Source organism: Macaca nemestrina, chromosome 16 (genome assembly GCF_043159975.1).
Source record: "Macaca nemestrina isolate mMacNem1 chromosome 16, mMacNem.hap1, whole genome shotgun sequence".
NCBI classification, from domain to species: domain Eukaryota; kingdom Metazoa; phylum Chordata; class Mammalia; order Primates; family Cercopithecidae; genus Macaca; species Macaca nemestrina.
In genome coordinates, this window is record NC_092140.1 from 2910518 (window position 1) to 2924899 (window position 14382).

Genomic DNA, 14382 nt, shown 5'->3' on the forward strand with positions numbered 1-14382 from the left:
AACAAACAAACATGCACACACACACACCCTACAGCAGCCACAACACTTGAATCGGAATTCCACAGTAACGCAGCAAAAAACTGGAAACAGAAATCACTCTGAATTTCTCTGTAGCTATTTACCTAAGAAAATGCAAAGAAATGTCCTATCCCTTGCTTGGTTTGCCTCAGTAAGTTACTTATCCCCAAGTGAAATTCTACAAACATAATCATCATCATTCTTTTTTTTGAGATGGAGTTTTGCTCTGTTGTCCAGGCTGGAGGACAGTGGTGTGATTAGTAGAGATGGGGTTTCACCATGTTGGCCAGGCTGGTCTCAAACTCCTGACCTAAGGTGATTCACCCGCCTCAGCCTCCCAAAGCGCTAGGATTACAGGCATGAGCCACTGTGCCCAGACAACATCATCATCATTCTTATTAATAATTATTATTTTGGTTGTTTTTGAGATACAAATAGAGAAATTGTGTGCCTACGGATTTTTGCCCTAACTGGAAAAAAAAAAAAATTTCAGCATGCCAAGTAAAAACGTTGTAAGAAAATGAAGTCACCCAAGTTGCACTGCTTTCCAACACTAATTAAATTTTTTTAATTTTCCAAATTTCAGAGTTTTCCAACTTAAAACCTAGTGCTTCTCAAAGTTTACCAATAAATGCAACTCACACAATATTCCTTTAAAACCAATTTATAAAAATATTTTCATAATCAGAACAATTAGGGGGTAATATCTGATTTTCTACAGGTAATTAAGGAAGGTATGCACCAAAATAGCTGACATATTAACCAAATTTACTTCCTTTTTCCCTTTAACCAATCTTAGCAGAGCTTAAACTGACAGTAAATAAGAATATATACACCAAAAACAATCTGTTAGAAACACAGTTCAGTCTAAACTAACCCCTGGAAGAAAAGCACCTTGACATTTACAACTATAGAACAAAAGCTAATCTAGAATTTAAGCTATCAGTTTTAAGTTTTGTGTCTGTAATTTCAAAACACTTATCAATTTCCCACCTCTCAGAATTTTGTGAAAATGAAATGTGTAAATCCTACAACATATTTCACAAGTGCAAGGCCCTTCCCTCCTCACTCTCTAAGCAATTCTCACACACTGGGAAATTGCTACACTGTGGCCCGCAGGGCAGACGACCAAGTCCTTCAGGGCCCAGCCCTGTCCCTTCACATCAGCTTACAAGGCTGGTAGCCAGAGCTGGACGCATACCGTACAGAATGACCTCTCAGGGAAACTTCCCAAAACACAGTGACTGAACAATTTATCAGGTTTTTCATGTGCTGTTTTCATATTTTCATTTTTATTATCTCCTAGGTAATTACAAGTGTGACTCACACTAAGCTTGAAAAAAGGTAACATTTGCCTCTTGTTTAAATTTACTGGAAGAGATATCCACTCTTTAAAAACAGGACAAAATAAGTCAAAACTAATTTTTTACTTTAATGTGAAACTCACTTGCTATCAACTACAACTTCAAGCTCATTCTGTGAGTAACAAATATTTATTGAAAGCCTATTATGTGCCAAGCACTATTCTAGATGCTTGGGATATGTTAAGGAAATCTCTCTTCCAGAAAACCTTCAAAATAACTCTTAATTATAAAAACAACAGTTACCATACGAAACGTCAGCAGCAACCTTTGGAAAACTAAAAATGGTAAGTTTTTAACATTCAATTTACTTTTTTTTTTTTTTGAGACGGAGTCTCGCTTTGTCGCCCCAGCTGGAGTGCAGTGGCAATCTCGGCTCATTGCAATCTCTACCTCTGGGGTTCAAGGGATTCTCCAGTCTCAGCCTCCCGAGTAACTGGAACTACAGGTGCGCACCACCATGCCCGGCTAATTTTTGGTTTTGGGTTTTGTGTTGTTTTTTTTTTTTAAGTAGAGACGGGTTTTTGCCATGTTAGCCAGGCTGGTCTCGAATTCCCAACTTCATGTGATCCACCCACCTCAGCCTCCCAAAGTGCTGGGATTACAAGCGTGAGCCACTGCGCCCAGCCTCAATTTACTTTAAAACAAAACTTTCTTAAAAAGTCTTACACCAAAGTCAGATAATCTTAATGTGCAAATTTAGTTTCAAAAGTATGTTAAACATAAATAAACTCAGTAGTTTCAAGAGGGTAATATGATAAAATCCCACACAAAGGTCAAGAAAAAGTAAAACTTGCCACTAGCAAGGCACCTTATCACAGCCAATAAGGCAGCTGGATTACAAAATGACAAAGCTGATACGACGAAGGGTATCAGGGAAAGACTACTGAAACACTGTCTTTTTTCCCTTTGAAAGAGCCCTAAGTTTCTTGGAATCTCCCCTAGCACTTTCACTTACGTGTAATAATTTCCTTGCCAACATGAAATACTACCAACAATAAATGTCTTTGTGTTTACAATCATAAACAACGCCAGTAATACTTTATGAATTCCTGTATGTCTAATTCAATTAAATAAACTTTCCATGTAACCTGCCCTCACAGATTTGATGACTTCTAGGTTTTCCGAGAAACCTATAGCAAAAGACTATCCTTCAGGAAGGGAAATCTCTATTGGGTTATCCTATGTAACAGGTTCTACAAAGATGCTTTCATATACAGTTGTCCCTTTTTATCAGCAGGGAATTGGTTCCAGGATCCCCATGGATACCAAAACCCTCAGATGCTCAAGTCTTTTATATAAAATGGCATAGTCTCGTAAACATTAAATCACCCCTAGGTTACGTACACTACCTAGTACATTATAAATGATATGTAAATAATCATTATACTGTGTTGTTTTATATTGGTTTTTTTAAATTGGTTTCCCCCTCCTCCGATATTTCCAAGGCTGGCTGAATACACGGGTGGGTAACCATGGATACAGAGGGCTGACTGTACTCTTATCTGGGAGCTTGATATTGCCCATCTCAGTTGACAGATAAGAAAACTAAGGTTAAGAGTGACAAAGTGGCAACATAAAAATAAAAGGCAGGACTTAAGTACAGGACTGACTGCAACCGCTTGAGCAGATCCCAAGAAAAGCAAAGCTAGATTTCTGTATTTAAAGCGCTACCCCAAGTGTAGGAAGAATCGCAATAGTAAAATAAAATGAAAGAGTTAAATTCCCAGAAATTGCCACTGAAAGACTGAAAAGACAATGTTTAGTAAAGTGACACAATATTTTACAACAGGGAATCGAGACCCCGCCCAGTATGTTCCCCGAAAGCATGTTTTATAAACCTCAGATACCGGTTACTGTGAATTCTCTAACCTAAACATTAAGTGTTGAGGATACGGAAAAACCACCGAATTTCTGGTCTCAGATAGAAAAAGCAGAGAAAGGAGTGCGGCTGAGAGAAGCAGGCGGAGGGCTGGCCCATTTTATTTCTGCACGACTTTGCCTGATCACCTGCTGAGGATTCTAAGGCCTGACCCAGACCTAGATGCGAGCCCTTAGATGACAATCTCTAAAAGCAGAGCTCAGGCTGAGGCAGGTGCCAAGAAATGGGCTCACACCCCTGATAAACGGTTGTTGAAAATGTGTGTCACCTGCACCACCAGCGACCAGAACCACTCTTCCTCACTGGAGCAAGGGCGATGTCTGGGGTTCCCACGCAGACTCCACCCTGCCCTGGGGGTGGCCCGCGCGCCGCCTCCTCCCGGCCGTTACCCAAACCCACAACGCCCCGTTCCACACAACCCGGACCCCCGAGCGGCCGGGGAGGGTCGGACCCGGGCGCGGAGGAAGCGGGAGGTCCGGCCGGAGCGAAGCGCCCACCCCGGGCCCAACCCCGTCTTCCCGGCCCCTCCCTCGGCCCGTGGCCGCCCGCGCTCACCTCCAGGCGCAGGGAAGCCCCGCAGCCACGCAGGAACTCGCGGATGTTGCTCAGGCACTCGCTCTCGCTCCGCGGCTCCGGGTAGACCTGCAAGACAGAGCACAAGCGCTGAGCGCTGTGGCCGGCAGTGGGGAGACCGGGGACAAGGCCAAGCGACGCCCACGGCCCGCGCTCCCAACACAGCGGGCGACGCTAGCGAGCCGCCCCCGACGGCCTGGAGCGAGCCCGCAGCCACAGATGCCAACCCGCTCAGCCGCCGCTTCTCCTCACCCTTTTTTCTTCCTCCGGGGCTGCACCAATCTCTGCCCCTTCCCGCACCAGGAAGTGAGTCCCGGCGCCGGAAGTGACGTACTCAGACCGCGCCCCCGCCGGCCTGCGCGGGACGTCTTCCGGCTGGCGCTGGGTCTTCGCCCCAGCGGACGCAGCCCATCCTGCTTACCCGGCTAGCTGCCACCTCCTCCGGCCCAGTGCTGGGCCTCGGTCCGGTAGGCGGAGCCCACTGGTTGGCCCCACACGCGGCCACCGCCGCCTTCTCCTGTCCAGTCTTCGGCCTCGGCCCCAGCCCCGCGGACGCAACCGACGAGGCCCGGCCCCGCGCGCGGCCTCCTCCCTGCTCCAGGTCCTTGGCCTGGCCCCGCAGACACAGCGCACCCGTTGGGCCCCAAGCGCAGACACCGCAGCCTCTTGGCGCCCGGTCCTCGGCCTCTCCCAAGTGGACACAGCCCGGCCCAGAGGGGCCCCAGAGAGTTTGGGCGGCTTGAGTAACCCCTGATTGTTGGGAGAGAACCTGGGATTTCTTCCCTTCTTTCTAACCAAGGCTCATGGAGAGCGCAGTTACAATTCTAATGCGATGACTTAATTAAGCAACAAAATTTATGCATGTCGGGATTAAGGTGCAGTGTTTTCTTTCCCCAAGTATATCCCACGTGCTTCATGAATGATTAACTGAAATAGACAGTTAACATGAAAACCAGTAAGTCAGCTGAGAAGAAATTGTGGATCCCCCGCAGTCAAGGAGCGCAGGAAGGCGCCTACAGACTCCCTGGTGCTTTAGTCCAAAGTAGAATTGTTAGGGCCACCAGCAACACATGTAAGGTGTTTGGACCTTTCCCACGGCAAGAGACTAAGGAAACCAGAAACAGCACCAATTACTAGAAAATTTTAAGAAGCCTGAGGCATACGAAAAGCTGTTTATTTTGGTTTTTACTCCAAGGATTATTTTAACTGTAAGAAAATTTCTGTTCCGGCCGGGCGCGGTGGCTCAAGCCTGTAATCCCAGCACTTTGGGAGGCCGAGGCGGGCGGATCACGAGGTCAGGAGATCGAGACCATCCTGGCTAACACGGTGAAACCCCGTCTCTACTAAAAATACAAAAAAAAAACTAGCCGGGCGCGGTGGCGGGCGCCTGTAGTCCCAGCTACTCGGGAGGCTGAGGCAGGAGAATGGCGTAAACCCGGGAGGCGGAGCTTGCAGTGAGCTGAGATCCGGCCACTGCACTCCAGCCTGGGTGACAGAGCAAGACTCCGTCTCAAAAAAAAAAAAAAGAAAATTTCTGTTCCAAATTACATGTGAAGACATTAAGCGTTGACATTTAAACTAATGCGTCATCTAGAACTCTAGCATTTGAGGACATTAAAGGCATTTTTGTCCTGTACTGTAGGAGAAAATCACATTTCACCAGGCTACCCTCAGGAATACTGTGGTTTCATTTCATGGTGCTCAGGTGTTTTAAAATTATACATCAAAACCAAGTGTTCAGCAATGCCAAAAGAGATGAAATGAAGCTTTTTTTTCTTTCTATAGTTGAAAAATTCCTACAAGCAAGTGCTGACATGTTTCCATCGAAATTGTACATTTTTTCAGTGGAATGGCAAAAGCAAAGCTGCTTCCTAATCCATTTTGTTCTCTTTAAAATAATTCTTAAAAATTATCACATATGTAGGTAATAATTTTTTTCTTCATAGTTTTAAATAGTTGTAAAGGATGTAATTTCTGACATTCTGATGACATTTTAAAATTAAACCATTGCATCGTTTATTAAAATCCAATAGAATCTAAATGTAATAGAAACATAATACCCATTTCTCCATCTAAAAAGTTTCTGAACAAGTCAGACATTAATTCTTTCTCCTTTAATTCATTCCACTTCACCCAAAAAGTTGTATCCTCATAAAATCTATTTTTATGCTTGAAACGCACTCTTTTTTGACAAGTGACCTCTACAAATAGTCAATCATCAAAGAGTGTATTTATGAACTCAGCTACTTGCTAAAAATTATGTGTAACCCAAAAATCAATACTTGAAGCACTCTCTCAGTCATATATGACACATGCAGAACAGTAAAAATTTGTATCACCTTATGTACACGTTTCCAGCTGAGCTGGTACAAGGCCATGCTCTGCCTTTTTTCAGTTCTCATTCTGTAAACATACGTCCTCTTCTCAGTCTACTTAGTGTCACGTTTTTCAAATTTCTGTGCCTTCCGATGGTGATTTCTCTGTTTCAAATGGCCCCCAAGCGTAGTGCTGAAATGCGGTCTAATGTCCCTAAGTGCAAGAAGGCTGTGATGTGTCTTACAGAGAAAATACGTGTGTTAGATAAGCTCCGTTTGGGCATGAGTTATAGTACTGTTGTCATGAGTTCAATGTTAATAAATCAACAATATGGTACATTCACAAAAAGGAAGTGGAGATCTGATGATCTGTACATGAGGCTGCTCCAGAAAGTGCTAAAGTAACATCTATAGTGCGTGATGAAGCTATGGAAAGGATGGAAAAGCAGCTAAATTTGTGGATTCATCAGACGACAACCAATAAAAAAAAAGTGTAGTGGGCAGTATTGTTGTGAGACTGAAAGTCAAGGAAATTTACAGCCATGTTACCCAAGGTCAGGAAAATGTTAAACCCTTCTCAGCTAGTGCAGGCTGGCTGGAACGTTTCAAAAGGCGGTACAGCATGAAATCAAATTCTAAACTTGCAGGCAAGGCAGGTTCTGCAGATAAGGAGGCTGCGGAAGAATTTTTAAAATGCCTGCTAAGTGTTATACGTGAAAAGGGTTAAAGGGTTATGTTGAAGAGCAGGTTTTCAATGCTGATGAGACTGGCTTGTTTTATAAGAATGTTGGCATTCTTATAAAACCTATGTAATGCAAATGGTCATGCAAGCCCCTGACTTTATAGCATTCAACCTTGCTATTGTGCGCCAATGGCAAGGGCGACTTCAAGTGCAAACCTCTGATGGTGTACAGAGCCCACAACCCATGAGCACTTAAAGGGAAAAACCTGAACTGCATGCCAGTCCATTGGAGGTAAAACAGAAAAGCAAGGATGGTATCTGAAATATTCTGGGATTGGTTCCACCACTGCTTCATTCCAGAAGTTGAACGATATCTCCAGGGCAAAAACCTTGCTTTCCGGGTCTTATTAATTTTGGGTAATGCCCCAGTTCATTGCCATGACGAACTTGAAAATGTTCACCCCAACATAGAAGTTCTTTTCATGCCCCAATACTGCATCTCTCATCCAGCCCCTCAGGGCATAATACAAACTTCCAAGGCACACTACATGAGGGAACTTTATTGTAAAGCTTGTGAGGCTCTTGATGCCAACAAGGAAGCCAGCATGATAGACTACTGGAAATCACTCACTATACTCAGCGTTGTTGATTATGTTGGCACAGCCTGGGACAGCATCAAGCAGGCTACTGTCAATAACTGCTGGGAAAACATTTGGCCAGACCGTGAAAACTTTTCAAGGCTTTGAAAGTGTTTCAGAAAATATAAAAAACAATGTAAAAAAACATAATGCATATTGCACGGCAAATAAATGGAGAAGGTTTCAACGACATGAAGGAAGAAGATGTGGAGGAAAGTTTGTCAGAGAAGGCAGCAGAACCCACAAACAAAAACCTGGATGAGAGGACAAAACATGGCAGCAAAGTCAGTGACAAAAGTCACCCTAAGACTCCAAGAATTGTCCCTCTCACAGCAGCCAAAATATGAGAATGGAATTCTGCCTTGGAAAAAATTTTCAATGACATGGAAGAATGTGACCCTGTACTTGAACGTAGCCTCACATTTAAGCGCCTCACTTCCACTGCATTTATCCCTTATTCTGAGATGCTTAAAAATTTGAGGCGAAAAGCCAGGCAGACAAGGTTGAACCAATTTTTCTAGCCAGTTTGAGAGAGAGTCGCCAACACCATCAACAAGTTGCAAAAGACAAACTCCTAAGGTAGCTCTGCCAGATCACAATGTGCTGCCGTTATTGACATCTTCCTCTTGTGCAGAGTAAATTCCACCAGCCTCTTTTGATTTTCATGGGGCAAGCTAAGGTTGATAGGGTAAACCACAGTGCACTCACTGACCATCACACATCCTGCACCTCCATCCACAGTAAGACTTTAGTTAATGTGTATAAAGCTTTAAATGCTCAATCTTCACTTAATGCTCTTTTCAGGACTTTATGTATTTGTTATTACTGTGCTATACAGTATAAAGCATGTTCACAGTATTCCGTGTTATGTGAGTACTGTATATGGGTACTGTGTGCATGTGTATACTTATGACTGACAATTAAACTAATACAATCATAGCAGTACATAATGCTGTAACTGAAACATTGTTTATTATAAAGAAATACTGCATATGATTAATTGTAAGAAATTTATATTAAATAAACTATCTTCAAACAAAAATACACATAAAACAAGGTTATGTATTGATTGGTTGGCAAAATGTGGTCAGAGTCTTCATGGATCCTAACGCTATATTTCTCCTCAGAGCAATGTTGCATTTGTTAGTAATTCAATGATCAAGGTAACTTTCTAGAACGTAACTACCACAAATAATGATAACTGACTCTACATTTAAGAGTATTAAACCATAAGAATCTACTTGCTATGATTTTTTTCTGAACTGAGTTAATACAACTATTATGAGTACACAAATGATGGAAACAATATGTTACAGTTTTTATAAATTATTACATATAAAAAGCAAAGTTTCATCTGGAAATGTATTTCTTTTTCTTCTTCTTCTTCTTTTTTTCAGAGATGGTGGTCTCACTATGTTGCCCAGGCTGGTCTTGAACTCCTGGGCTCAAGCAATTCACCCACCTCAGACTCCCAAAGTGCTGGGATTACAGGCATGAGCCACTGCACCCAGCCAGAAATGTTTTTTTTTAATGAAATATATAGGGCTTATTTTTTAGTTTGTTCATTTACCCATGAATGACTATCACTTTTTGCTGGAGTGAGGTATGGTCTAGCATCACTTGTTTTCCTATCTTGGAGGATTTTTATGCAAACCCTGAAAAACTTTGTTCACAAAAATAAATACATGAAAATAGAAGGAGTTTTGTTGTGATATAACTTAACTCTTTAAAGCCTTCTGAGTTACATGGACAAAGTCCAAATACGGTCTCTCATAAGTTAAAAATGTTTTAAATCATTTATTAACAACTTCATTAGGTCTCCTTTGATTTCTGTGAAAGCTAGGAAATGGAAACCCCTGAGTTGCAAAATTTCAGTCATTAAAGTCATTGACTTCTTAATACCATCAATATTTCTAATTGTCTCTTTGTTACATGGCCTGGAAGTTTTCCATCTTGCAACAGTGCACCTCAGGAAGATGACAGGTGCAAAGTCTGCCTTTCTGTATGAAGTGGGAGAATGGCCACCATGAGAGGGGAGATGGGATGGCCAAGCCAGCTTCATGTCTTCCATGGCTTCAGGTACCTTCTAAGGCTAGTCAGTTTTAGGTGACTGTGTATGTAAGTTGAGGGTCTGGAAGTGGATTCCTTTAAAACCATCCTGTGCCTGCATATCCCTTGAAAAATATTTCTGTACATGTACATGGGTACCTACCTGTAGCAAGCTAAGTCAAAGAACACTGTACCTAAAACATACCTGTTTGGAAAACTGTAATGTCAAAGAGTCAAAACTTTATAGTAAGTAGTGCCTGGCTGTGTAACAAGTATGTTGTGTCACACTGGACAAGTCACTTGACCCCTTTGGATCTATGCCCTTGTCCCTGATTTAAGGCTAATACATCTTTCTGCACAGAGCAGTTGGGAGGATGAAATGGGTAATAAATTAATCCAGCAATATTGGGCTTAGAGTCCACAGCAGATGATGGCATAAGCACTGTGAATGCAAAGAGTGAGACAAGGCATTGCCCTCAGTGATGCACAGAAGCTTGCACACAGCATGGTAAAGTGTGGCCACAGAGATGTAGACTCAGCATCACAGAAGCATGGCAGAGGGAAACCTAAATTCTGCAGAGATAGGGTAGGGCCAGAAGCTTAACCAGCATAAAAGGTGACCTCTGAGTTGGGCCTAGAAAGGTGAAGAGGCAGATGGAACTGCGTCTCAAAGGTGTGCCATTTTAGCAGTCCCGGGTGTTCTCAAGGATGGCAAGTAAAAGGCAGCTGAGATCATGGGTGAAACTGCAGTGGAAAAACATGTTTGGAATATTATGATATAAACAAGGTGGTTGAAAGTCTCTTTAATCTTTCACTAAAGAAGCTATATGAACAAGTGGTCAGTGAGCACGTGAAAAAGGGTTCAACCTCTTTAGTCATTAGGGAAATGCAAATTAAAGCTACAGATAACACTACACCCCACCAGAATTGATCAGAGGGAAAGGGCTGACAATATACCAAGTGTTGGCAAGGATGTAAAGTAATTGGAATTCCCAGACACGACTAATGGGAGTGTAAATGGTATGCTTAGAAAACTGGCAGTTTCTTGCAAAGTTAAATATACATCTACCCTAAGACCAGCAATTCCTTTCCTAGGTATTTACCCAAGAGAGATGAAAGCATAGGTCCACTGAAAGCCACGTACAACAATGTTCATAGCTTTATTTATAATCAGCAAACCCTTCACAATTCAAAGGGGCGGGGAAGTCTCCTTTTTCATGTAGTCTCCAGAAATATTCAGAAAACTGAGGCCTCAAATGACCAACAACTCTGTCCAGTTCACTTTTCAGAAATCCTGTGCCAAATTCTCCATGGTAATAAACTCCAGGCTTTTCCCTCAAGAACTCTAACCAGGCAGAGGCATAGACAGTCCCAGAATCATTACAATTTTCCTTCAAAGTATGGATTTCATACTTAATATTTGGTAAGTGGTGTGTGTGATATGAATATTTGCTACAAATTAATCACAAAGCAACATTAAGGTCAGACTTCAGAAGCGTCTACAGCTATCCAGTTTTCATGTCAAGTCCTTACTAACTACTCCAGGGCAGGAACAATCATCTCCACCCTCAACCAAAGCAGAGAGGCGACTAAGACAGCTGCCACCTCTCAGGATTTAAAGACTCTCAGAATTTGAAAGAGTTTGAGTAAAAACCACTAGAGAAGGAATAATAGGCAGTATCAGCAAGGCAAATAATTAAACAGGTTCAATGTTACCTCAACAATCAAGATCAACAGTAGAAAATAGTCATGTCTGAGAAGTATTTAGCTCCCCAGGGAGATTCTGATTCTGCGTAGGTCTGAAGTACAGCCCAGGAGTTTAGTGTCAGTGTGTATGCTTAAAGTCTTCATCTGATTCTAATTTTCAGCCAGGTTTGGGAACCACTGGTATGGTATAACTCAGTGTTTCTTAAACATCGACATGCATCAGAATCACCTGGAGTAACACAGATTCAGCAGGTGGGGTGGAACCCAAGAATTTGGATTTCTGACAAGTTCCCTGGAGACGTTGATGGTACCAGGACCATACTTACAGAACCCAGTGGTATATGTAGACTGAATCTAGAAGTGTTCTGGTTTTTTCCCACTTGGAGAATAATTCAGACTCGCAACCACAGAATGAACGTCACCCCAGGTCTTTGCCATCAAATCTCATCACCCCAGCTATGAAAGATCACTTCCTCCTCAACGCGTGTGGTTCTGTCCACAGTTAGACCTACAACATAGCTGGACCTACTTGTGCTCATCTCATCTCCCTCATTTAGACATAAGCTCCCTAACTGCAGGGCCCACAGATGTCTCACATTAAATAGTCAGCAACTGTGCACTAAATGACCTAACCCACTTAGGTCACCAAATCCACTCATCACGGAGTAAGGGAAAGAAAGAACCTTAGCTGAAAGGGTCATAGAAGACTTTTGAGGTAGTTCTGGTATTTTACAGATGAGAAAACAGGGACTCAGAGAGCTGAAATGTCGTGTCCAAAACTGCACTGCCTGTGGATTTCACCAACCTGCACCGACCTCTGAGGACTGCATCAACCAGGCTGCCCTGCTCTCTGGCTTCTGGTGGGGTTGAGCCAACAGGGGGCCCTGGCAGGAAGCAGGGGCCTAGAGTGGTAGATGCTGGTGCTGGCTCACAGGGGCTGTGTGGGTCTCACTCTGTCACACTGGTGGCTTGAAAGCCCTGGTGTAAGTACCTACAGCACAGAAATCAGCAAACAGTACATGCCAGGGCCCCCCTCGCAGACAGCCAGGTGTTAAACAGTTACCAACACACCACTGGTGGAAGACCGTGGCTCCTGTCAGACAGCCTGTCCTGTAACTACAGCTCTCACTGGCTGGAGTAACCCTGCTTCCCCCGACCTTTCCCTTCCGGGCCAGAGAGAGTTAACGACTTTTCAGTCATTAATCCGTCTCTTCTAGATTGTCCTTCTTCCTGCCCTCACTTCATAAATAGTCTCATAAACCACCTCTGTTCAGTGTGCCATCTATCTGTTTTCTGCCTGGCACCTAACCTGGAGAGCTTCCTGGTGGCATCTAAAATTAGAACACAATGTAATAGCAAACGATTGGAAACAATCTAGAGGACAGATTAAAAGAATTCTAATGGTTCCACAGACTATCACCGCTACCATACGGCCTTTAAAAAAGGGGCAGCTTTATATCCTGATATGTTACAATCTCCAAGTTACGTTTGGCGGGGTAGGGAACATGGGGAACACTGTGAATAATTTCTACCTTTTGTGTTTTAAAAAAAAGAAGCAAGAAGAAAATGTATGTAGGCGTTTAGAAATGCATGGAGCTATCTCTGCAAGCATATTCCAGACCCTTAACAAGAGTTCTCTATGGGGAAACGGAATCGGGCATGGAGGACAGGAGAATAAGGGAAATTTGCTTTTCTCTCTCTACTTATTGTACCATTTGAATGTTTTCCCATGTGCAAGTATTATTAAATACATTAGAGAAGAAGACGATGACCACTCCCAATCCATTGTTCTTCCCCTCAGGCCAACGTGACTCCCCCATCACAAAACAGTCCTCAGACAGCTGGGCTGCCAGTATACTGGGGTCTTTGTAGGGCAGATCTCCACCATGTCATGCCGAGATGCAGTGGTAGGTTTGAAATCCTAAGTTCACCTTCTAAAAGTCTGCTTAGCATTCAATGGTTCATCTAATTTTTAATTACATGGTAGTCACTGCTTTATTCTAACTAAATTGCAGCTGTCTTCTGATCAGGAATTATGCTCTTCCACAGCACTCTGGGCTCATTCCACAGTCAATAATGTTAAATGGAGTGAAAATGTAGGTCAGTGGAGCTAACTTGGAAGTCTCCAGGACAACTCTTCTTCCAAATCCATTGGAAAACATGAAGCAACAGGCAGAAATGCCAAGGATTCGACTGTTAAATATCAGATAAGTAAGCTGCTCCCCCAAAAAGTCTTTAGCATACTAAGTAAGTCGTTTACTGGAAGAAATTTAAACCTTTTATAAAGCATGTTTCTCTTTTGCATTCCTCCTTCAAGAAATCCCAAAGCCCAATTCTAAATGAAATGCTGCAGCCATCTGGGAACAAACAAATTGTTTTCCATGAGTATGGAACTGGCCAGATTATAAAGGGTAGTAATAGATACAAGTGTACAAAACCTCCCATTCCCAACCTAAATTCAGATATGCCAGAGACATGAAATGTCAAAGAGAGACCAACAAGACTACAGTGCTTCAACTGACTCATGCATCCCCCGAGGCTTGGTTCTCATAAACTCCAAAAGCACATTTTAAAATCCCTCAGAGTTGGTGGCAACAGTTCCAAACTCATACCAATGCCAAAAATGGATAACAAAATATTTAAAGATAAAACTTCATCAGATAACCCAGAATACATTTCTCCATTGAGTCGTATTTTGTTCTCCCAGTATTGTTAGATGAAAATGCAGCAGTTGTATCTTAATTGTTGAGTGAGAGTGAGCTGGGAAACAGCATGTGCCCCGCCACCCCTCAGGGTCAGGCTGCGGCAATGCAGACCCCCAGGAAGTCAGTGCAGCAGGGATGGGCATGGTTGACGTCTCACCACTTCCATCGGCAGCCGCCATTCCATGTGCCCTTAACGGATCAGTTTTTCTTACAAGAAAACAAAGCATTACAGATTCATAAGACAACTCAAGTTGAGTCTTGTGGTCGAAGATTGTTGTTCCACCTGTTCACATGGAATAACTGTCTTTTTTTATTTCACTTTCATGCTTGTGACCTAATGGAAACCGACTGTAAATGATGGCATGGCATTCTGTGAATCAGAGCTGCTCATCGCTTTCTTGTTAAGCTCCCTTGCTCTACTGTTTCCGACCCTTTGGCATGTTCCCTCTCCC

At 43.0% G+C, this 14382-nt stretch overlaps 1 protein-coding gene across 21 annotated transcripts in view; it reads right to left on the minus strand.

The window, feature by feature from the left end:
- The window catches only part of LOC105485288 (Rho guanine nucleotide exchange factor 7), a 181608-nt gene that overhangs the window by 141240 nt on the left and 25986 nt on the right, over nt 1–14382 (minus strand). For 12 of the 21 annotated variants that reach the window (XR_011614579.1, XM_011747565.3, XM_011747560.3 and 9 more), the window contains exon 2: nt 3817–3903. Coding sequence is in view for 11 of the 21 variants with exons in the window: in XM_011747565.3 (XP_011745867.1) it covers nt 3817–3903 (87 nt within the window). In the remaining 10 variants the exon portion in view is untranslated. Of the gene's footprint in view, nt 1–3816; nt 3904–4086; nt 4224–14382 lie in introns of those variants that run through there. The other 9 variants (XM_024793943.2, XM_071081026.1, XM_024793941.2 and 6 more) reach the window with 3 other exon arrangements.